A 25,552-nucleotide genomic window follows, 5' to 3' on the forward strand; every position below is an offset into this window, starting at 1 on the left:
TTTCTTATATACATACACAGAATAAAGCGGGAAATGGTTGTCTTAAGCCTGCTCCACCATGGAAAGAAGACAGAATACGAACTGGTACAAATGCACGTACTCCAGAAAGAAGAGTGGAGACATTTGGCATCAAGTCTTTAGAAAATCATGTAACAAACATGACATTTTTAGAGAGCAAGTAATCACAGCCCTGAGAAATGCAGGAATTCCCATTTGACAATAACACTTGCTGAAGTTTCAATACTGCTTTCATTTGTGGAAAGTCAAGCCAGGTTAATTTGATATAAAACTGTTGACCTTTGTCACATCTAATAGATGTCCCATTACTTAGCCATTAAAACACAAGCCAGTCTAAATATTCTGTATTTTTATAATGTGAATGCCTTTCCTATGCTCGCTGTTGATACCGGTTTTGTAATCATTGCTTCTGAATGTCTTAATGGATGTGTCAACCCAAAGATGCTGCTAAATAGACATTTTACATACAGACCCCTGTGCTGCATATGCTACATGTAACACTACTGTTGAAGTCTGTACACTCATCTCTGGCCTGTTTCAGTCTGTGTATTTGATAAAGCAGAAACAGGAATATAGTCTGAAAGGCTGTGGCCTGAAGCACTGAAATGTTACCTTAGTTACAAGTTATACCTGCAATGAAGTAGTCTTAGGAAAAAAAAATCTCTTTCAATCGATTCACCTCTGAATTTTAATCTTTACAAGATTTATCTCCACAAAAAACGTATTTCTAAGTGATTAGTAGTTTTGACTTAAGCCCTTTTTCTTTTACCCTATTTGTAGATGGCAGTTGTTGCTTTTTTATTAAAACTTTCTGAGCAGAATTTGAGTTGCCTGTAGAACCACTAAAGTATTATGCAGACTTGACATTATGCCATGTAAAATTGAAGTAAATAGATAGTGATTATTACAAAATTCTGTACAAAGGGCATTATTTGACTTCAGGATACCATGAAAATACAACTTGGTATGAAATACGTATTTTTGAATTTATCTGCTCTTTGTACACAGGCTTTTGTTGCATTTTTGTTTTCCATTCACCTGTGTCAAACTCCATATTGTATTAGTTTAGCTAAATTACATGATAGCTAAATACTATGATTTTTCTGTATGTACTATGCTTGCATTAAGCAGAAGCAAAGCTGATTGTGGAACATAAATAATCTCCAACATGTCATTCTGAGCTTATTTAAAAACCTGTAGTGTTAGAATTCAGAGAAAAAAAAAAACTTCATGTCAAGTTTTTACAGAAATTTTAATATACAAACTATTTTAACTGGTTTATTCTTTTACAAATCAAGGAGTTTAGTTCCTTTTAAAAACTGGCACTGGGCCTTTTCCATACTATAAAACTCACAGTGTACAATAAAAGTCACTTATTTAGTATCAAACACAGATGGGAAGTGTAGAGTTGATTTCACAAAGCAGAACTGCGGCGTTTCATCAAAACTTCCTCATACTCCTTCGGCGTCAGAAGTCCCTGAGTTATACTCTTGCTTTCTTCAAATTTGGGTAGAACCACTGCAATGTACCCCTCAGTTGATGGCTAAAAAGTGAGACTGAAGTTAGCAGTGAAATAAAAGCTGAAAAATAAAGAACAAGAAAGTGTCTTACCTTTTCTTGCAGAAGAGCAGGATTGCTAAGGATGTTCTCATTCACCTCAATCAGCCGCCCTCGTATGCAACTGCAAAAGTGTTCAGATTCAGATACCCCACATGTGTGGGGTATGGCAAGGTAGGGAAAAAATGGGAAAAATCTTACCTGTAAATAGTGTATTCCTCTCCATCTGATGAAGATATCCTGCACAGAGGGGCAAGTTCTGTTAAAAACTGAGCTCCCTGCATTTGGAAAACAAACAAACATGTCTGTGGTTTTAATTACACGGGACTTGTAAAAGTATTACCATCAGCAATGTCTAAAAGGAAGGATGTGTGATAGTTACAGGTCATGCCAAGTTCCAGAGCTGTGCTTCCCTACAGAAGGGAAGATGCCAACTTAGTTATGTGCACAAATCAAACAGAAGCTTGTTACAAGCCTACAGATTTAGTCATAACTGAGTTTCTTGCAGACTAGCAATCTTGTATTTTGATGAGCCAGGGGAGAGAGGAGAGGAAACAGCACCATGGATCTCAGTATAAGCAAGTTCAAATGCACCTTCAAAAACCCACTACACTGAACTGCCCCATCTACTCTCTAGTTTCCAAATCCTTCACATCTTCTTGGAAATAAACTTTCATTATTTCAGGGATGTTTATGTCCGTCTGTACACTACCAAAAAAACCTGCTAGAAGCGAGTGTGCTTGAGCAACACTGGAAACCACCAGTGCTGTAGGAGCACTGCAAGACCCTGGGTGGGACAAGCACATCTTGAGGAAATCTAACTTCTTCAAGTGCAGAGGGGCTGGTTTTAAGTGAAATACAGAAGTAACCTGCTGGGTTTCTCTCCAAGAAATTACAGAAAAATCTCAGGCAGTGTGAGAGATTAAAATGAAAACTAAGGAAACCAAAAAGCCATACCCTTTTTGACTTCCCAGAGACCTTATTCTGAAGTCTGCTACAGTTTGCACTGATTTGGTAATTAATGTTTTTAATTGTTTTCCCACTTTGAAGAAGAGGGTGGGCTTCTGCCAAGGTGATGACACAAATTCTGCAAAAAAAAAAAGAATATAATTATTCCACTGTAATTTTAAGAAGCCACTCCTTCGTGCTCTAAGCAAATCCGACAACCTCCTCTGCCTATCTTGTTTGACACCTGCTGTACCAAACTGAACAAAAATGGCATTCTGACCTAAAGCCACTCCCATGGAAAATGCTTCATTTTGAGATACCAGACTGGACTGTCAAAAGGCCTACACTTCTTACTGAAAGAAAACCACTGCTTTTAAATAAGCCAGTACTCTTTTATCTGTTGTGCCCCATGAGAGCGTGGCTGGTTTATTTCAGCCAATAGTTGAAGTAGACACTAAGCTTAAGATAAGTAAAGCAAGGTGTACTTTTGTCACAAAATGTAACACAAAGGAGTCTTTCTCAACAGCTAAAGGCCCTGTGCAGTGAACAGCTGAGGAATCCTTTGGTGACCTGGGCCTTAGTTAACTTGCTGCATTTTTTCTAACAGAGGGTTATTTCTGACCATGACACTGCACAGTTTGAGATGAGCCCAGCTGAAGAGAACAAGCCTGCCTGGCCTAGAACCATGCTTAATGCACAAGCGTGACTTGCCAGTAACTGAAGGGAGGGGAAGCTATTCTGTTTGAGAGTATAAAACCTACAGCAAGCACCAGAATCAACACAAGAGTGACTGCAGAGAAAACCAGGGCACAGAACCAGATCTCTCCCTGTGGATGCTGTATCCATCTCCCCACACTCCTGTGGAGTTCTGGCTGCACAGCTCCCACAAGAGGGAGCTGGATCCTGGTAAATGCATCCAGCATGTTCTAGCAGCAAAGCTACCTCCCTTCACCTCAGCCACCTTCTAAGGGAAGATGACAAATTATCTTTGAGCTGTCACCTGATGGAGCTGAGACCTCGCAAAACAAAAAAGCAAGAGACAACTTCACACTGCATAGAAACAGCAAGCTGAGCCACAGCTCCATACATAATAATGGTCAATTACTTTACAGAACATCTGGCTAAGCTGCTGTGGAATCCAAGGGTCCTGATAATTCAGAATTCAAAGCAGGAGAACAGTCTCCACGACAATTGAACAGATCAGTGGCATTTAAACTTGTTTATATCAGACACCTGAGATTAGTAACCTTATATTCAGTATTCAGTACAAATGGAAGGGTGTCCTTCCTTGCTGTTACTGTCACCTGTTATTTGAAGGTACTCTGGTTTCCCTTTTGAAAGAATGGAGGAAGGAAACAGCCACAGAGAAGCTCCAACTCCAAAGGCTGCAGCAAGCTGATGGTTCTGCCCTGTGCCAAGCATACTCTTCCTTTTACTCTGAATTTCTAGAGCAGGCAACTCACCAGGAATGCAAATGCTGCCTCACCTTCCCTCATCCCATAAGCCACTGGCCCTGGCAGTTTTTGTGTGGATAGCAGGTTCTGTTCTTCCCTCTGGGACTGAGCCCAGAAATGCTCCTGATGCCCTACGAGGCTGCAGCAGGGGGAGGTAAGGTGTGGAAGGAGCCTCCACATCAGGTACAGGTTGATTTACTCCATATAACTGGATATGCAGCTACATCCAAGCACAAGTAAGACACTTTCATATCTTGCCTTCACCATCCATTAGTACATGTGCATGGAAAAGTAATTAGGTTTTATCTAGAAAAAGCTAAATGTTTGTTCAAATGGAAGGATTTCTAAATCAAGTTAAAGAGACCCCTTCAAAATGTCATTTCACAAAGGCCTTTTGGAATGTTTCTCTGCTGCTACTGATGATCACAGAATCAATTAGGTTAGAAAAGACCTCTGAGATCGACTCCAGCCTATGACCGAACACCACCGTGTCAAGTAGAGCACGGCACTGAGTGCCACCTCCAGTCTTTCCATGAACATCCCTAGGGACAGTGTATGGGATCCTTTCAGCAGGAGAGGGTGCAAGGGAGCGAGGGCAGCACCACGGGCTCTGCTGAGCAGCACGAGGGGCTGTGGGGGGCCGTCAGCGGGGAAGAGCCCAAGCCTCTGTTTCTCACTGGAGCAATTAAAGGATGGGGAGGCCGATTTGTCGCTCTGCCCTCCTCCCACCTTCCCGGACAGCGCAGGCTCGCCCGGTGCTGCGTCCCAGGCCGACCCTGCCCGTCCCGGCTGCCGCAGCCACCGCCGCTCCCTCCGGGCGCAGGCCGAGGCCGCAGCCCGAGGCCCCCCGGGCACCGGAGCCCCGCCGGCCACTCGCCTGTTGGAGTGCTGCAGCACGCAGAAGTCCTCGCACGGCCGCCCCTTCACGTCTGCAAGAAGGGCACAAAGAGGAGTCAGGGCCCCGCCGCCCCCCGGCCCAGCCCAGCTCGGCCCGGCCCCGGCGGTACCTGGCTTGTACCAGCGGGTGAAGTAGCGCTCGGCGCCGCCCGGCCCCGCCGCCCCCTCAGCCATGCCCGGCACGGCCCGGCCCGGCCCGCCGGCGCAGCGCGATGACGGCGGGAGGCGGCCCCGGCAGCCCCAGCCCGGCCCTCTCCCCGCCCCGGCACGGGAAACCCTGAGGAAACCCTTGCATCCATTATCCAGAGTAGCCAGGCACGTTAAAAATTGCTGCCGAAATATATACACATAAAAACAAAGGGCTGCTTAGAGGCACTGCCCCACCAGTTTGCCAAACCTTCCGTTTTGCTACCGGTTTTTTTTTTTTTCTCAAGGCTCTAAACATCTTTTGCCGTAGCTGCATCGCTAAGAAAAATGCTCAGATGCCTGTGGTTTGGTTCAGTGGTTTATTTTCTCTAGCACACAGCAATACAGTAACAGCTACAGTGACCATATATACACACACACCAAAAACGTACTTTAAATTTAAAAAAACAACCAAAGAAAAACAACCCACATTCTATTAAAACAACTGTTTTCTGCTTGTGGAAAATAGAACGACCCAGTTTTTCCATAGAGATTTTAACTGCACGTGTGTCTCAGTTCAGGCAGCAGGAGAGTCTCTGTGATTCTATTTCAGCCTTTGAATTCACAGCCTGGGCTGTGTTTTATATGAACATAAAGGAGTTGCATTCCCACAGCACACGTGGCGTCACATTTAGGGACAAAGGATGAGAGAAACCGTACCAGCACCTGATCCCCACAGACCAGGCAGGGGAGAACTTGAGAACTTCCACACCTTTGCTCTGACTCCTGCTGCCCAAAATTGAAACCACTTCTGTACAAACACAGGCCAAAACCATTAGAATATGTTACAGAAATAAACCAAACCAAAAATGATTCCAGCATTTTTGCCTATTCTGTTCACCTGCACCTAGCACAGGCACTAAAGGCAGCTGTAACAGCATACAAATTAAGGTCTGTACCATTATTAAGCTACAGATGGATGCACAAAGCAGACACATTTATTATCCAGAGTAGCCAGGCACATTAAAAACTGCTGCAGAAAAATATGCACATAAAAATAAAGGGCTGCTTAGAGGCACTGCCCCACCAGTTTGCCAAGCATTGAGTATTTCCAACACGAGTACATTGCAAAAGATGCAGATTCTACTTTGTAAGGCCAACAAAGATAAACAACAAAACAAACAAACCAGCCCAGAACAAACAGAACAACCAGCATTTTGTCATCCTGCTGATACAAAACTACAGCAAATTTTAGTCTATAGCCTTCTTAATTATCAGTTCGGACAGCTGCCTGTCATGGACATTTCTCCATTAATGATCAAAGAGCACTGAATGGATGGAATGTTTGTGTACAGGATAGAGACATTTCTGCTCTAAAGGCAATTCTTTTTTTTTTTTTATTCCTAAATTAGCAAGGGGTAATATGTGGATATTTTAATAATCAAAAGCCAGCCAAGAACCCACTGGAAACACTGAAAATTGTAGATTTATTTCCATTATTTAGTCATTAATCTTAAAATCTCCTGAACAACAGCAGGCTACCTGCCCACTTCCTGTGTCATATCCAGAAAAGAGAAATCCAGCTCAACTGGCAGCTATTATGGCTGTAGGCTAACAGAAACCAGCAGTGAAAAATTCAAAGCAAACTGAGCTCATCCATGACTGAAATCCCCCAGGACTACAGAGATGCCAGATTTCTGTAGCAGCCAGGGTTGCAGTGCAGAAGGTGGAAGCCCCACAGGCTGAAGTGCACAGTATTTATGGAGTTTTCCCACACCACAGGTGAACACCATGCCCAAGCCCTAAAAAGCCTGCTAGGACACAGGGATGCATTAGAAGAGCTGACAGAAGTACACCTTTCTCAACCCTGGCTTCAAAGGAAGCACAGAAAAGAGGCATATTCACTTTTCTGTGAGCAGAAAAGTAAATCTCAATCTTGCTAACCTGAGGAAAGGCTGAAGGAAGAGAAGCTAAGTCCACTGGGTGCAAAAACTCATGTGGTACCCATTTCCCAACTCCTAAAACCCCCTCAAATCTCTCAATTAATTGAAAACATCTATTTCTCAGGTGATAGAATGGTTCCTGGCTTCCACTGTATGACAGACCAACAGACTGTTTTAATGTGTCATACATGGTATTATCAAACATTTATCTTGTTGTTCAAGCTTTTTATTCAGATGATGATTTGAGGCAGTGGATCAGAAATAGGTGCTAACTGTTTTATTTCTGGGGTTTTTAAAGCTAGCTAGTAAGATAGCATAATTCTGATATTTATTCATCATTAAAGAACTTTGACATGTTCACCTTCCCTGCAAATGCAGATTTATTTTACTATTGGTTTTTTCAACCTTCTTCCTTCAGTGACATTCAGGGTGGTTAAACATATTAAGACTGTAGGCTTAAACTACATACACTTATTATCTTTAACACCTTGCTTCTCTAGATATGCTACCAAAGAAATTTTCTTATTTTGGATTTCTCAGCTTTAGTTCTTGCAAAAAAACATAGCACAGGTTTGTGTGCAATCACACTGAACTAGAGGTAGGCAGCTCTCCCACTCAGCTCATTTTCCCAAAGTAAATCAACACTTTACTTCAGGAAGCTTTTGTAGGAAACGACTGTTTATCTCAGCCTGTAGCACTCCTCCCCCTTGAAATCAAACAGGCTTTAATACACCTTTGTCACTTCAGGCAGCTTAAGTGGGATACAGCACTGCTTTTAAAGTCTTTTTGAAGGGATCCTTAAAGCTTTGGCAATTTAAGAGCTGGACTTCTGTTGCTGATTTGAGAAACCAGTGAAGAGCAACTCGTATCAGAATGGATGAAACCAGTCAAACATTTGATGTAAACACTTAGGATATGGTTTTACATCAATTTGTTTGCAGTAGAAACCAACTGGAATATGACATAGGAATCCACAAGCTACTGAGAGAACCAGCACCACCACAAAGGATGGAATGGACTTATCTGCCTTTCTGTATAAACCAGGTGGATGCAGAAGAGATGAGTTTTTACCAATAAATATATGCTAACCATTACATGTCTTGTCCTTGTTTTACTTTGCTCACTGTGCTTTGTATCCACTGATTTTAACTGTGCTAAAATAAAAACCACTGTTGTTTTACTTTTGTAAACCAGCAAAACCAATGAAGTAAAAAAAATCACATAATTACATACAGTAAATAAATTCAGTAAAAAAACAACCTACCCCCCCCCCCCAAACAATACAAATAATATAGATTTGGCCATGTTTTACTAAGTACCACTTTCCAAGTACCATAAGCAATGCTAAATCCCAAGTAAAAAAAATACAATTAAAAACAAACAAACAAAACTCAAACAAACCCCAAACTTTACAGTGTTCCTTTCTATCAGGCAAGAAGGGAGGGAAGTACACAACAACAAAGCACACCAAAAAAAATATCTAGTCTATATCAAATGTACCTTTCCAATAAGGAAATTCGTAGAAAAAACCTCTACCACATATAATTTAACACCAAGGTGTCTTCCTGGCAACCAGGATTACAAGTTTATGCTGAATACAATCTTATGTTCAAATACTGAGATAAGCAGCATTATCCCAAATCCCAGGAGAATGCCAGCATTCTGTAACAGGAAGTATCCCCACCGGCTACATCCATGGTCACTGGCATCATTGTGGAGCATTTCAGGTACCTAAACAAACAAGGAGGTGTTAAATACCTTCAAAAGAAACAGCTGCTTCAAATCATTAATTCTTAAGCTGTGTTACACAAATTCAAACAGGTCCAGGCACTTACCATATCCACAAGAGCCACATACATGAACAAGCCAGCAGTAAGTGCAAATATCCACATTGAAACGTTGTCTGCATAATGACCAATGAGGATCCCAGTGGCCATCCCAAGGTAGGCCAGCATAGCTGACAGAGCGTTGTAAAGCACAGCTTGCTTGACAGTCATACCAGCTTTTAGGAGGACAGCAAAATCTCCTATAACAGGGGAAAAAAAAAGCCAAGACAAAGTTTTTATTCTTGGGTAGGTACTGCAGTGTTGTCTTATTTACTAAGCTACTTTTATGCTGGTATTTGCCTTATTTTTTTTCCTTCATGAAGTCAGAAATCACTGAGGGACAGAAATTTAAAGGGTGCACATGAACAACAACACAGCAGCAAATACTGTAAGTTTATAATTTTAAAGTCTTTGCATTTGGGAAAGAAGCAGCTTCTTGCTGAATCACAGAACATCCTGACTTGGAAAGGACCCAGAAGGATCATCAAGTCTAACCCCTGGCCCTGCACAGGACAGCCCCAAGATCACACCATGTGCCAGAGAGCATTGTCCACACTCCTGGAACACTCAGCCTTGGGGCTGTGACCACTTCCCTGGGGAGTCTGTTCCAATGCCCAAACACCCTCTGGGGTGAGGATTTTCACCCTCTGGGTGAAAAACACTGTCCCAATATCCAACCTATATCTTTCTAGACACAGCTTCAGGCCATTCCCTTGGATCCTGTCACAGGAGAAAAGAGATCAGTGCCTGCCCCTTGTCTTCCCCTCATGAGAAAGCTGTAGAGTGCAATGAGGTCTCCCCTCAGTCTCCTCCAGGCTGAACAGACCAAGTGACCTCAGCTGCTCCTCTAATGGGTTCCCCTCCAGCCCCTTCCCCATCTTTGTACCCCTCCTTTGGATGGTCTTGAATAGCTTCATATCCTCAAGCAGTTTGAATTTAAACCACCACTGTAAAATGCTGTAGTACCTGATATGCCTGAGTGTTCCTACAGTAGAATATTCCCACTCAATTGCATATTCAATTTATCATCCTGTAACTGCTCTTTGTACTTGTAATCTGTTTTATAAATTTAATGTCATTTCTTTATTAATTTCCATAAATGATCCTTAACGTCTTATTTATACTTGATGGAATGATAGACTACCAGCCAGGACCAGATTTTCTGTAATTCAGAAAATATTTTTTCTAAACAGGAGGAATATAAGCTTATTATTTGAAAATAAAATGGATTCTTTATAAGTTATCTCCAGTTAAAGTAAACAAAAGCAATTTTCAAAGCTGATTTGAGTCATTTTTTACAACAGCTTTTCCTATAAGCTATTGCAAGATGAACTGGTATATTGCTTAGCATTAATAACTATTCAATTTTATTCCCAGCTAACCTCAACTAGTTCCATTTGTTTCAATTTTCCTATGCCACTTCACATTCTCTGGTAAAGAAGGTATTTCCTATCAAGTCTTCTGTTCTGATTAAAGAAGTATGATTTAAATTTCAAAAGATTTTTGTTATTTCTAAAACCAACAGAACAGTTGAATCTAAAATTATTAGGTTCATAAGATGAATTTACTTCCTATATCTGAAATAACAACATTTAGTATGTGTAATTAATACAAGTTCCATGATTACTATGAACAAGACTCAATTTTTCCCAACCCAAAAAATCAGGTATGGTTTCTCCATAATGTATTTCTGTATAATACAACTGTACAAATATATCAAACTGTTTATGTAGAGAGAGTTTAAAGTTTATGCATACTGGTATACAAGCTCCATTAAATGAAACTGAATGTTCTCCCCTCTGGGGAATAAAACCTTCAAAAAAGTGAAAGCAAACTCTTCTTCCCTCATTCTATACATCAAGTGTGACTGTAACCATGACATCTGAGAAATAAACACCAGTTGCACACCCAAAATGATTTGACAACTGGAAAGATCAGCTATGTCTCAAATTCAACTAAGCACATCCATCCTGTCCTCACCAGCTGCCCTTCAAAAGGGCCAAATACTCAACTCCTATTGTAAGACATGACAATAATCTCTCATGGGACTGCACATGAATTTAAATCACTTGAGCTTGAAAGACAAACTGTTTCCAGAAAGATTTCCAAGTAGTTTCAAGTTTAATTTAGAGCTACAGCAGTTCTTTGCAAGACTTAATGAAAAAGCAGCAAATGTTATGCAGAAAGTACTTTGACTAATCATGACCTTCTTTTTAGCAGCACAAGCAGGAGAATAAAATTAAGGAGAGATGTGAGAAAATTCTGTCATGCATTCTCCTGCAATTCACAGCTTATGTTATATACAAGGAGAATAAAAACTACAACTAAAGTAGACAGAAAATGCTGTAATTGCAAGAGACAGTTTTAACCAGAGTAGCTGAAATATTTAGATTTTTAAACTACTAATTCAATTTAGAAATGATTAAACAGTCTTGAAGTAAATCAGAGTATCCTTGAACAGAGAACCTGATAAAGTTGTCTGATCAAATTTCTCTTCTCCCACATGCACCTGTAAGGACATACACACACAGCATATGGAAATGCTGAGGTCTTACCTAGTTCATGAGGTAATTCATGGCAAAATACAGCCACAGAAGTGCTTAAACCACTAGATAACCCTTCAGTAAAGGCTGCTCCTATGAAGAGACAGGAAAAAAAGAAAGCAAACAAAACATTACTACATATTCAGAAGTGCAGAAGCACTGTTGCACATGCTTGTGTCATATTAGCACATATATTTCACTCAAATTTTAACTTGTGGAAGCATTTAAAGTTTAACTGAACAGTTGTTTATGATCCTTAAGTCACAAAATTCTTCTTCAGAATCTTGCTGTTAAAGTAAACCACATTTCACTACCTTATTTCTGAACTAAGCCAAATGTACCTTTCACCACAATCCTTCCCCAAAAACGCAATAAATGGAAATACTGTCCAAAAATTCTTTTTTATTTAAGATACAAAGGGAACAAAGCAGCTCAAGAGTCAGACACTTTAGGAAAGGAAAGTCAAGACAACAATAAGAGAGGCTACAAAATCACAGTGATGGATTGATTTCTAAGCAGCTTGCTTTAAGGTAAATACCACAGCAGGTTGCTTTGAAGTGGAGAAAAAAAGCCCAAGTACCACAAAAACCCCTTAAACTAGTCCAACAGTCCTCATCTTTCTTGTCGTCTCTGCTCCTCCTGTTGCTTGCCATTTTTCTCATTTGGCAGCAGCTCAGGAGGACGCAGCACACTGCAGAGCTGCAGCACAGCTCACACACGGCATGTCAGGGCCCCAGCTGCATGGAGAGCCTCTCCAAGGTGCACAGCCACATCCAGCTTCCCCTTCAGCTGCTACCAGGAGCCTGCCAGCACACAACATGCTGCCAACAAGCAGTCAAAGAGGCACAAAGCCATGTCACAGCAGCTGGCACACAAGGGACCCAGGTGAACTGCTCCCAGAGGAAGCACTACACTGGCAATGACTCCACTGGAGACAATCCTTTTTTTTCACTGGGGAAGCTACCTGTTGATCAACTCTTGAGGGACCCAGCTATCCAGGTCTTCAAGTGCAAGAAACGATGGATGCTCCTCCCTTAAGTGATGACAGCAGCAGCACCATTTGTCTGGGATGTGTGCTGTGGCATCCAGGCAAGAGGATGCAGGATGTGGTGAGGAGGCACCTTTGTGGTGACAAACGGGATGGAGAGAGTCTTCAGAAGAGGTTCTGCAGAGGCAAAGGCCAAGCCCATCAGACTACAGAGGGAAGCAAGACCAAAGTAGCACTGGAACAGGAAACATGAACTGGAAAGGAAACAAGAGATGAGTAACATTTGAAAACAGTGAAGTCTGGCAACAGGAAGACTCTTCTGTTCCCACTGCAGCTCACTGGCCCGAAGAACATGGTCATGACCCTGGCAGCAGTGAGAGGATAAGTGAGTCCTGCCTTGCCCAGCAGTTCAGTACATCAGATTAGAAGCACAAAATGAAAGAAAAGATTTTTTTTTTAGTGATAGGAGATTCCCTCCCATGCAGGACAAAGACAGACCTGCTGACCTGTTGCCAAGGGAAGTCCATGGGTTTCCCAGAGCCTGCCTGAAGGATGCTGTGGAGACACCACTAAAGCTTGTCTAGCCTGCCATGGCTAGACATGCCAGCTTTCTAGAGGGACAGAATACAATTCACTTTGGGTTTTTTTGGTTACCTCTATGAAGGGGTTCCTTGACCACAGAGAGCTCCAGTATAAAAGAATGAGTAAATTGTGGTTCCATGTGTCTATTCAGTTTCTTGGTCAATCAGAGTAACACCAGGAATAAGGTTACAAATCATCTAACCAAGGAAAGGTGGTGGATAAGGCTACCTATGAACATAGAATATCACCATTCCCACAAAGAGTCTTCAGCTGTGGAGGTCACACAGTACTGGACACACAAACCAGGATGTTCCTTAAGTGTATTGGTCACGGTTTCCTACTACAGAGGATACAAAAACCAGCCGGGATTAGCATTGTCAATTGACCTGCTGCTCAAAAACAAGGAAAAACTGATGGCAAATACAGCAAAAAATGACATCTTGTGAGCATGAGGTAACTGAGTTCAGGACACAGGAGGAGGCTGGAAGAAGAAGAAGCAAAACTAAGACTCTAGGCTTTAGTGAAGCAGATTCTGACTTATTTAAGGAATTGCAGTGTAGGGAATGAGTCAAAAGAGATAATGTGGCCAGAAGGGATGGCCAGTTTGCAGAGCACAGAAATAAACAAACAAACAAGCCTGTTTGTGCAGGAACACTTGCAAAAGATGTGCCCAGCTAAGCTGTGTGTTATTAAGATTTAAATTATATTTTGAATCTTAATAACAGTAAGTAATTAAGATTCAAAAAGGAAGCACTCAAGAAATAGGAACAAAGACTGGGAACTTAGCAAAGAAGCCAAAAGCAGTGGAAGTAAAGGGAAGAAGACCAAAGCCCAGCTTGAACTAAAACTAGCAAGATTCCAAGGATAACAAGAAACAGTTCTACAAGAATGTTAGCTGAGAAACAGAGTTCATGAAAAATTCGCATCTGTTGATAGATGAGGAAGGGAATAAACAGTAGACATAACAAGAGGCAAAGCACCACCACAGCCTTCACCTCAGTCTTTGTCAACAAAGCCAGATCCCAGCTCCATTCCAGAAAGAAAGAGACAGCAAACCACAGAAGCAACAGTTCAGAGAAATGCAGAAAAACCTGGAAATGCTCAGGTGCACCCCAGGATGGGACTCACCTGAGGGTACGACAGAGTTACTAGTGTGACTAAAAGGCTGCCATTGATCATGTGTGGAAAACCACGGCTATAGAAGGCCCCACTGGAGCTCTGGGAAAAGGATAACATTATTCCCATCTTTAAGAAAGGACTCAGGAGTGGTCAGTGTCATCTCAGTTCCTGAAAAGATCATGTGGAATATCCTCTTAAAATCCCTCTCCAAAAGCTGCATCCAGCTTGAGGAAATAATTGGTCATACAGATGGTGAATACAACAGAACTTCAGCAGGATTTCTGACACTCTCTCTCTCCTATAGCAGTCTTTTCTGGGCAAAGAGCAAATATGGGCTTGCACACTGACTGGACTGCTGGGCCAACAGGGCCTGGTGGCTGGTAAGAAATAGAGCTCACCAGGACAAAAACTGCAACCATTTTCTTCAGTATCTTCACTAATGATCTGGATAAAACAGATGGCACCAACAGAAAATTTAAGGGAAAGCAGGGAGAAAGTAAGGGCTGAGGTGACACACCAAGCACTAGAGCTTTAGACAAGACCATAGCAGACTTAATTCTTATGAAGTTCAAAGAGAAAAAGTAAGAAGTAATTAAAGTACAAGCTTAAATAACAAGAATATCTCTTTTTATTTATTCATTGCTAAAAAGAAGTCCTGAAATGTTAACAAATTGAAGATGAAATTAATATATCTGGCATTATCCCCTCTCAAGATGCTGATTTATCTTAAAATATACTTTTAAGACATGACTTCTCTCAAAAGCTGAAGGAAAAAAATATCTATGCAAGACTAGTATAAAAATAATGTTCTGCATTTTACTTATTTAGTTGTAATTACACCTAAAAGTTCAAATCACAGATGATCCTTTTGCACAAATGAGTCAGATGCAACAGTTCCAAGCCTTAACAAAAAATAAGCACTTTTAAATCTTGTTCCTACATAATTAGCACAACAGATTTGAGGCAAAAAGTAACAAATGGAACTTAGGAATAACAAATCACATGAAGTGAATGAACTTAAATGAAGGGTTATGCTGGCTAAAGTTATCTTTACAGAAGTGTTCACATCTTCTTTAAAATACAGATTAACTACACAAGTAGCATTGGCATTTTCACAACACCATCAATTTGATGGTTTCCCATAATACTTGTAAGCACATACAGAACTGAAAGAAACCCATATTTCCATTAGCCTGAACAAGCTACACAGCAGGACTTCTGAAAGCTATTGCTCTCACTTGTTCAATAAGCCTTTATTAACCTCTCTCATACTTTTCCCTTCATAACTATAAAGTCATAGCTCCTTCCCAAATCTCCCTAATGCCAAGAGGTAATTGATTCTGTGTCATTTGTATGCAAATCTTCCTTCTACCACATTTTTCACTACTGATCCGCTCAAAAATTTACATTTCATGCTTCAACTTTCATCAAAAATGAGATTAAATCAGAAAGTCTCTTTTCACATTACACTTTGAATTGACTGAATCTGAACAACTGCAAATATTGCTGTGAGAAAATAGTTATTATTGGGTTTCCTCTTCAAACAAGAATGAATTTTTTCCTACAATAAAATGTACAGAACGACTGATGCTGCTGAACTGCCTCCAGTATGCTAAACAGCCTGGAAATTAATCCAATACCTGTAAAGATTGGTCCTAAATACAATAGTCAAGATCAGGAAAGATTAGCATAAGTGCTGAAGATTATTGATTTGACTTCACTTTCTCTGACTTACTTTAACCTTTTAAATTCAATATACCTGTAATCTAGTTCTCCTTCTAAGAAAAACATGACAGAGTTCCCAAACCTGACCTCCCAGACAGAAGTCCAAAACAAAATACTCCATCTACTATTTTTGTGATAAAGAAGTATTTTCACTGAAGCGTTATCAAGAAAGACTGAGCAACCAGACACATTAAGGGGAAAACAGGGGCATGAACTCAGCAGAAACAAAATGGTTTTTTACAAGTAGAATAACTGTTTATACCTGTTCCATTTTTTAAAAAATGGACTATTACGCTCAACTTTAGGAACAAGGTTTTGAGTATAGTATGATCACTGTTTCAGAAAATAAAATTTTCAGGCTAAAACAGATTGAAACCAGGGCCTCATCTCCCTATCCTATCCATCAGTGCTCTGGAGGAATCCTGATGTGGAACCAGGGCCCAGTACAGGCAGGCAGGCAGATATGCCAAGTATAGAACCTGACCCTGCTGCAACACAAGAGCAGATCAAAGAGAAAAATAAATAAATCAGGCAATGGTGCCAGTGGCCTGACAGAAGTGAAAAAGACAGTTACTATGTTGAAAGATACAAGCTTGTCCTAAAAACAACTAAAATTTTGAAAAATTGCTGAGCACTTGCAGGCATAAACCCAATCTTAAATATTTTTTATAAGCCTAGCTTTAGTTTTGAAACATGTTAGCTTTAACTCTCCAAAAGCAGGAAATGAAGTCCAGTTTATAGATTTTCTAAAGAAACAGAGCTGCAAACACATAATTTCTGTTTCACATATCACTCACCTCCAGTTCGTTAAGCTAGAGATTTTTCTTACTTTTTAAGATGATGCTCTGAGAAAAAAGTTCAGACTTTAAAGATCCTCTGCTAATTAGCTACATCCCTAACAGAGGTAAGAGACAGCTAGAAGACTTCACTGCCTTCCCAGCATGCGCGTTAGCACTCACCAATTGCCAGCCCATCACTAAAATTGTGCAGCCCATCTCCCATGATGACCATCCAGGCCAGCGTTGCGATCCCCGCGTCCTTCAGCTCCTCGCGCGAGTAGCGCTGGCTGTGGCTGTGGGGATGGTGGTTCTGGTGATGGTGGTGGTGCAGAATGTGATGGTAGTCGTGGTGGTGGTGGCTTAGGTGATCTGTCTGTCCCAGAGTATCGTGCAAGTGAGAATGGCATTTGTTTCTGCAGCCCCTGGACACGTATTCGTTGTCAACCTCCTCTTGATGAGAATGAGCTATCATCACTTCTTCCTCCTCTTGTACCGTTGGCTGCTGAGAAATGAAGTTTGATGGATCCTGAGAGTCTGTCCCTAGATAGCCCTCAGGCCCTGTTACAAAAACCCAGAGTACAATGTTACACATTTTTAAAATCACCTAAGAAGCAAAGATACAATAAACAGTTTGGCTATGTGAAGCAGCAAAGAAGTTTAGAAGTTGAGACTGATAATCCAATTTCCTGAACCACAAGATTTTTTGGAAACGTTTCTACAACTTATTCAGATTTTAGAGATAATTCCCAATAGGTGAAATAAGGAAAACTTTTAGTTTCTGTCCCCTACTACTGAAGCAGCTCTTACATTACGGACACAAATGCTTCCTAAAAGGCAAAAAATCTTTTCCTGTAAGACTCACTGCAATTTAAACAACAGCAAAAGGCTCCAAGTCCCAGTCTCACAACATGAAGACTGCTAGTTCAATTACTTCAGAAAAATCAAGTATCTGAGAAGCATGTGCCATTTACTAATCTCAGGGCTGAAGAAAAAGGATGTGGAAGAAGATTATGTTATAGATAACTTTGGAAACTCCTGTATTTCAAAAACAAATACAGGCACTTGAGTTTAACACCTGGAAAATAAACACTAAAAAATAAAGTTATCAATATAGACCATGAAATACCCTCATATAAACATTGCTGACACACCACAGTTGGTTCTTTTAACTAACTGCTGAAACTTGATAAATTTTTCCTGCAATTAAATGAATAAATTTTTTTTTTTCTACATCACAGACAAATATTTTATTACTTATAAAATTACTCTGAAAAACAGAACATCTCTTTTATCAACAATAGCTAACAAGTAACTAGTCTGGTGTGTTTTGGTTTAAAGCATGATCTTGGGGATAACATGGTCATTTGCACTCTGAATGTTGAGCTTCAAGTATTGTCTCCAATTTTGTAATATTACATTTATAAATAAATAATCAAACTAACGAAACCCAGAAATCTAAATGAGTGATGCATATAACATCTAGCAGTCTAAAGAGAAGTGTAGAAAGTGTAGCTGTACAGCAGCTTTCCCAGAATGACTTCAGCTTCTGCTGCTAAAATGAAAAGGCTTTAAGTTCCCAAACTGCGAATTCACTACTTGTAACCCACTGATCCTTTTCAAAGGAAAGCAGCAAATAGACCTAGTGCTCCACATAGCAGCAGACAGACAGGTTTTGCTCTGAAAATAATTCAAATAGGCAGTGTTCCAACCTACAGTAAGAAGCAGATCTACGAGCTGCCATCAATCAGGTGTTTTTTAAACAGTGCTGCCACAAAGCAACAACTGTGTGATATTAATGAGACTTACGATCATCCGTATCCAACTTTTCTTCATTCGTTGAAAACTTCTTACTTTCTCCATCATCTTCATTTTTTTTCTTATTCCAAAAGAAAATACTGCAGTTACAAATATTTTACTTATTTTTCAGGATATACATGAGCAACATTATATTCACAACATTTATGCAGCCTGCACAGAAAGAGGACAACATGGACGCCATATAAAGATTAGAAACCTATTAAAGTAGGATGACAAAGGTTCTTCAGGCTCCATAGGAGGGGACAAAACACAAAACAAAACAAAGAGGATCATAAACAAACAAACCAGCCCACACACACAAATGCCCTATATTTCTCACAAGAACTAAGCAGAAGATTTTCATCTCATCTGAGAAGTGACATGCATTCAATGGTGACTAATTTCTTCTGCTCATTCTTTTCTATGATAATGTCAATATAATGTTTTTTTATAATATACAGAAGGAAAACCAAGTAAAATCTCTCCTCCTTGCCAACTAAAGTCTGTATCACAACAATTTGTGATCAGTGACTCAATATCTTGGAAGGCATAATTAGTGTAACAGGAAATCCATTCCTTGTGGCTGGGAGGAGACAAAATTCTTGCTCTGCTTAAAACCCCTCATGTTCTTTCCTGTCAAACAAATTTGACTAGAGATAGGGAAACCTCACAGTTAGTTTAGCTTCAGTATAAACCACACCAACACAAGCTCCCATGATCAAAGAGCTTACATGGCATCTTCCCTGCAACTACTGCCTTAATGACCAATTTAATGAGAAAACTAAACTGAGATTATCAGTCTTTGAGGTAGCCTAGCAATTAGCTATTTTTAAACTAAGTAATTAGTATTTACTAACTTTCCTCAAGCAAGGCTTAGGATTGGTTGGAACCAGATGACCTTTAAGATACCTTCCAAGTCAAACCACTCCATGATTCTAATCTGTCACTAACTTCTGCTTAATTTTTCTTATTGAATCAATTTTGATATAATTCTTTATTCCTGGCTACACAGGCCTTTAAAGAACTATTATGAGTAACTGGTAAGTTACCAACACTAATGACCTGCTAAAATTCAGTTATTTACCTTACACATAAAAAACAGCATAACAATCTGAGAGTTGCATTTTGCATTTTTGAGGGAGAGAAGGGAAAGCACCAAGAGGCTTGACAGACTGTTTCCTCATGGAATGCTATTCCATAAGGTCACTTTCTAGAGTATACTTGGATTCTTATTTATGTAAGAACTTACTGCCAACCCTTACCTGTCTGTGCAAGTGCTCTCCTCGATAGCAGTACAAAAACTGTACAAATTTATTGCATCCAGGATTAGAATTAAAATATTAATAAAACCAGTTCAGAGAGTTATAAATGTCTCAAGATGTCAGAAAGAAGTCAGTAATGAAGTGAGCTCTTAAACCACTCTGTTAAAATTGAAGATGCAACTGGACATTTTCTTTTTAAACAATTCACTGCAATGTCAAACCCTGTACTATATTGTCTGGTTATGGAGATAGCAAAGAGCTCTTAATAAAGGTTTAGAAGTGTATGTGTCCCTAATAAAAACAACATTCTAATACTAACCCAGTCAGCCATTGCTATTAAATCAAAAGATATATGATATTCATGGGAGGTTTTTTAGTAAGTATTTTCAGAAATGAGCATGTAATACAATAGAGTTTCAGAGTAATAGTCTCCTTACCTTTTTCTTCTTGTCTTTAAATTGTTTTATTAAAGTGATCAAATGCTCTACTAGAAACATGAAGTACAAGCCTCCAAGCGCTGTAAGTCCTTTCCATGTAGAATCCAGGTAAGCATTCTCCTCTGTACTTTGAAAAACAAGATGTTTGTACATAGAGCCTTTTTGGTCAAGCAGAGGCTTTTCGTGGTGATGGTGATGGTTTCCATGAGACTAAGGGGAGAACAAAAAGGGGAAAGTCATTATATTCAAAAGAAATGTAATGTAAGAAACATAAAGGGTATTCTTCACAACATTTTCCTCATGTCTGGAGTCCAGACTTGACAATTTTCACAGGGCAAATGCTCTGCTTACAGACTCAATTACAAAGGAATCTGTTGGTTGGAAATTTGTTGATAGGAAGAAACCTTGCAAGGACTGAGCACAGGCCTACACACTGAAGCTGCATGGACATTGCTTAATCCAAGGTGTACAGCTGTGCCCACACAAACTCCTGACACCATCAAGGAATCCACATTTTAAGCAGTGCTCATAGCCAGCACACCAGTTAGCCTCCCATCTAAGAAATCTCATAGATGTAAAACAATTTTTTTCTACAAGGAAGTTGGCTGTAATTTCTTTCTTTAAAGAAAGTCTGACACTTTCCCTGTCCTTACTGGATACAGGTATGATCAAAAATAAACCTTTTTGCACATCTCATTAGCACGTGATTTGACTTACATAACCTTACATAGCAAGTGCATAATTAATTGAAAGGAAAAAAACCACCTTGTAGATTACAGGCAGGACTGAGAAACCACAGAATCTGCAGTCACTTTTATCCATTTTATTTGAAAGCTGAAACAAGCTACTTTTGCAGGGGGAGAACGTCTGTTTAAGAACCTCAAGAAAGGCAGAAATTTAGCAATCATATTCCCATTTCATTGTCCCTATTACATAACAGCAATTCCAAAATCCATCAAGTAGTATTTTCCCCAGGACTTCAGAAATGATGGATTCCGGTAAAAAAAAGAAAAATCACAATGGGTAAGCCATCAACATAAGTGGCTTGTAACCAAAAATAGTTGATTATTCATTTCACATTTAAAGTGTTCAGTGAGCAATTTCCACTACCTCTGAAGTCTGTTAAACTGGGGAGGTAGTTTAGGGGCAGCACTGCAATAAACCACTAGGAAAATTTATGCAAAATTCTCGCATTCAAGGAACAATACAGGGACGTGGCAGTACATATGAGTAAGAACAGGAAATAGAGAGTGGGATAATGCCATGAAGCTCTTGAATTTTTAAAGACTGTGAAATGAACAATACAGATGTTCCAAATGGAAAACCTTTCTATCAAACAACCTGCATAACAAGGTTGAGAAATGACTCATCAAATGGGTACAAACTAATAGGGTACTAATACATAGAGCTGTCAAGTTCTCTGCTTGGAGATAATGAATGAAACAGTAATTAATACTTACATGTGGAAGGAGGTGTAAGAAGGCATCTCCACTCAAGGTCCCCACAGCCAGTGCCACAAGAAAACTCAGAAGAAATTTGAAAAACACTCGATTCATCAGTGGTACCAATATAACACCCAGCAAGGAAAGAAAGCTGATGACAGAGATGGATATAAAGCCACCAATCCAAGCTGGCAAAAAAAAAAAAAAAGGCAACAACAATAAGTAACAGCTGATTACATGACTTTGTTTGCTTAATGTGTCTGTTATCAAACACACCTGATCAGTCAATTAATCAGATGTTAACAAAAGGTATGCCACAAAGATTTCTCTCTAATCTTAGTCAAGTACCAGAAGAAAACAACACTTCTTACAACTATGAAATAGGTTTCTTGGAATTTATAACCAACATAAATATTTATCCATTAAGCTTTGATGTTACAAAAAAACAACCCAGCCTACCTATTTGCAGAGAAAAACTTTTTGGAGGAGTTTCAGCTTTTTCACTGGTAGCATGGACTATGCAGTACTTGCCATCAATCTGGTTAATAAGAGCTGGGCAGAGATAACTAAATTCTGTAGCAGTCAACAATACTTGAGTGCCTATTCCATGAGACTGCATCAGTTTGGATGCATTGGAGCACTGTGGAAAGAGACAAGTTAAAGATTAATTAGAAGCAAAATACCACAATACATCTTAAAAGGACTGCACATGCCACATTAATTGAAATGCAGTGGCAACACATGAAAGCAGCTCTATCAACACAACTCAAAAACTGGTAACAAACCCATTTAGTAAAAAATGTACTTCCACCCCAACCCTGCCCCAGAAAGCTGGCTTGGGAGTCAGGATAGATGACATGTAATTATTACTCATCCTCAGCACAAATGGGTCAGATGCTTTGATGTACAAACAGAAAAAGCCTAACACTTTTCAGTCAGTTTTAAATGCCACATAAGGAAGCATTAACAAGGTCAAATACCCTTTTGTAGCAGTGACTGCTGTGGAACGTCTTGTGCAGAGCACGTTGTACATATCTCCCTCGAGTAAATAGCTTCCCACTGTACAACCCACACATAGTCTCAGTGGGTTTAAAGAACAGCAGAACTTCTGCTTCCACAGTGCAGAACACAGCAACAACTTGTGAATTCAGCACCCACCATCGCATGCCGCACAACACCCACTCACAGTTACCTGGCATGGCTGCAAACACTAAGATTCTACTTGCTTTTTAAAGCCTTTAATGGAAAAGGATGTGACTGTTTAAGAAAAATGTCTACAACCCAACTATACTCTTTATCAGTGCTAATTTTATACTATTTTAAAGTAACATGTGACACTTTGCCACAATCTTTTTCAGAGATGTTTACATACAGTTTTTAAATGGAGAGGGAAGGTGTTAGAGGAGGATGGTTCTACACTATCCCAATGTGAGACAGCTTTGATAAGAATCACAGTACCTTAACTTGATTTTTTTACTTTCACTCCATTAATAGGAAAACAAGACAGATTCCTGATCTAAGGCAGAACTGCAAGTTTAAAACTGTAGATGTTTTTCAGGTTTAGTATCAATTTATTTAATATTTAGTAACAGTTAAATATATAAATAATAAATGCATTAAACTAAGTGTATGTTTATACTTAATTTTCCTCTGAGCTTGTGAACATAACACCATATTCCCTCAAAATGTTCAGTTCCAAGGAACTGCTTGCATGTGTTTGGCTATGGGTATTGTTACACCACAAAATCTGCACCCAGGTAAACAATAAGCACCTGAAAAATAAACCATGACAACATTCCTGGTGGATCTGGATTCCTGAGAATTCAACAGAACCAGCCTCACCTCTTGCGTGTTCTGTTTTTTCAGCTTGGAATAGAGGTAGCTCCCTCTCTCCAGCTCCTTGGGAGAAGCACGAGACTCGTTTGCCTTTGTGGCACCCGGCCAGGTGCCATTGCGGCCCCCTGTGACATTAAGGGCACCAGGGCCAGCTGCAGCCACACGAACAAGAGGCTTGGCTTCCCCGGGCTGCACGTCCTGGAGCTCGGCGTGGCCGCCCGCGGCAGCGATGATGGACACCGGGATCTCATGGAGCGCGTTCTTGCTGCGCACAAAGTTCTGCTGCCGCTCCACGCCCTCGGCCTTGTGCGGCTCCTTCCCGTGGCTGCTCCTGTGGTCTTTGCTAGCATCAGACTCGTGGCTTGGACAAGCAGTCTTCTCAGAGGCTTTACTCAATGAAACGTGATTATGATGAGAGTGATGGTCGTGGTCGTGATGGTCATGATTGTGGTCATGATCATGATTGTGGTCATGATCATGGTCGTGATCGTGGCTTATTTTAATCCTTTTCATTTTATCTATACCTATGTTCTGTAGCAGTTTTCTAAACCCATCAATTGACAGAGAGTTGTTTTCTCCATAACGATTAAAAAGTTCTTGAAGGTGCAACTTCTGTATCAGTCCTGCCAAGTCAGTATTAACACCCACTGTCTTTTCTGGAAAAGTTCTCTCTGATGTGTGCACAACAGTAGCCGTCTCCACTCCATGGTGATAACTTTCACACAGCAGTATGGAAAATGATACAAGGAAAATAACTGATACTGTACTCTCCATTGCAGCTCCCTTTCAGCCCTGAAAATCTGGAAAAAGAGGAAAATTTAAATAGCTTGCACAAAACCAATCACGTTATCCTCTGTAACACACAATCATAATTTGCTTAAACAAAAAAACCACCACAACAAACAAAACCAAACCCTGCTCAAAGTACCAATGCAGCAAGAGACATTTAAATTTCTTACACATTCAGCACTTCTCCCAGATGCGTTGCCTCGGGCACAGAAGAAGCTGAATACCACAGTGAGGTCACTGGCCATGAACACCTCCCCAGGTGCCAGCTTGCCTTTGTTCAGCTCCACCTGAGTCACTGCTGACATGAGAGCCCTCAAGGGCGCAACTAAGTTCTAGGTTAGGGTCTTCTCGTGCTTAAAAGAAGCCCTGAAATTTCTGTCTGAGCAATGCATTAGTCAAGATATGTAGTATAAATTACATATTCCTGCTTAAAAATCGAAATTTCCAACCCTTTCATCACTGGATTTCCAGGAGGTTTTGGCAAACCAGCTGGGCGAGTGTTTCCAGCACTCCACAAAAATTTGGCTTTTTATGCCGTCACGCTCTGCCTTTGTTTTAACATTAGTGTGGCACGGCTCCTTTCACTTGTTCCATTGCTGTGGACCAGATGCTCACAAGTGTGAGCGTTTGTGTGTTTCATTCCACAAATACTCCAGCAGGGCTGCGAATTAACTGCTATGGAGACTGCGAGCAGGGCAGCGCTGCCTCAGCCCTTTTCAGGGCAATGAGGAGAACCTCTTTTTTCAAAAGTATTAGTCAGCCTGGAAAACCTCATTGCCGCCGCCAGAAACAAACGAGGGGATCTCGTCATTGCCCATAAGTAACTGAGGGAGGAGTGCCACAAGGATGGATCCCGGCTCTTCCCGGCGGTGCCCAACAATGGGACAAGAGGCAACGCGCAGAAACTGATGCACAGGGAGCGGCCTCGGAATATGAGGAAGAACTTTACTTTGCGGGTGACTGAGCACTGGAACAGAATGTCCAGAGAGGGTGAGGAGTCTCCCTCCCGGCAGAAATGGAACACACGAGCTCAAGAACCGTCTGGGCGCAATCCTGTGCCACGTGCTCTGGGATGACCCTCCCGGAGCAGCGCGGCTGGATCAGACGTTCCCCCCTGGTCCCCCCCAGCCTGTCCCACCCCGCGGTCTGTGCCCCGCAGCAGCCGCTCAGCGCCCGCGGCCCCCGCGGCCACCCCGCGCCGGCGGAGCCGGCCCCGGCCGCCTGCGCTGCCCTGAGCGCGGCGGCTGCCGCGGGGCCCGGGCCCGGCACACACAGCCCCACGAGAGGCTGCGGCAGCAGGAGGGGGAGGAAAAGCAGCCCGAGGTTACCTCTGCCGCCGCCGGGCCGGGCTCAGCCGCACCACCGCCGCTGCCCGCCCGCGCCGGCCGCGCCGCGCCCCTTCCTTTCGCTTCTTTCCTTCCTTTTCCGGGTACGGCGGCTCCAGCGGGGCGGGGCCGCCTCACGTGGGGCCCGAGCGGCCGCGG

The 25,552-nt window shown here is 41.2% G+C and overlaps 3 protein-coding genes across 4 annotated transcripts in view; 1 reads left to right on the forward strand and 2 right to left on the reverse strand.

The window, feature by feature from the left end:
• The window catches only part of CTNNAL1 (catenin alpha like 1), a 64,426-nt gene extending 56,205 nt beyond the window's left edge, over positions 1–8,221 (forward strand). For both annotated transcript variants that reach the window (XM_005482929.4, XM_074546998.1), the window contains one exon: positions 21–8,221. In XM_005482929.4, coding sequence (XP_005482986.2) covers positions 21–182 — 162 coding nt within the window. In that variant the 3' untranslated portion in view covers positions 183–8,221. The remainder of the gene's footprint in view (positions 1–20) is intronic.
• ABITRAM (actin binding transcription modulator) lies at positions 1,252–5,108 on the reverse strand. The gene is made up of 6 exons (XM_074547019.1): positions 4,985–5,108; positions 4,855–4,906; positions 2,533–2,662; positions 1,777–1,853; positions 1,630–1,699; positions 1,252–1,561 (listed from the first exon to the last, which is right to left on the reverse strand). The coding sequence occupies exons 1-6, from the start codon at positions 5,046–5,048 to the stop codon at positions 1,433–1,435; spliced, it is 522 nt and encodes a 173-aa protein (XP_074403120.1). The 5' UTR covers positions 5,049–5,108; the 3' UTR covers positions 1,252–1,432.
• Positions 6,332–25,552, reverse strand: SLC39A6 (solute carrier family 39 member 6). Its single transcript, XM_074547007.1, has 10 exons — positions 25,397–25,552; positions 23,286–24,079; positions 21,903–22,083; positions 21,462–21,631; positions 20,002–20,211; positions 18,312–18,381; positions 16,686–17,063; positions 11,325–11,405; positions 8,779–8,969; positions 6,332–8,674 (listed from the first exon to the last, which is right to left on the reverse strand). The coding sequence occupies exons 2-10, from the start codon at positions 24,051–24,053 to the stop codon at positions 8,522–8,524; spliced, it is 2,202 nt and encodes a 733-aa protein (XP_074403108.1). The 5' UTR covers positions 24,054–24,079; positions 25,397–25,552; the 3' UTR covers positions 6,332–8,521.

Source organism: Zonotrichia albicollis, chromosome 1 (assembly GCF_047830755.1).
Source record: "Zonotrichia albicollis isolate bZonAlb1 chromosome 1, bZonAlb1.hap1, whole genome shotgun sequence".
Lineage (NCBI taxonomy): Eukaryota > Metazoa > Chordata > Aves > Passeriformes > Passerellidae > Zonotrichia > Zonotrichia albicollis.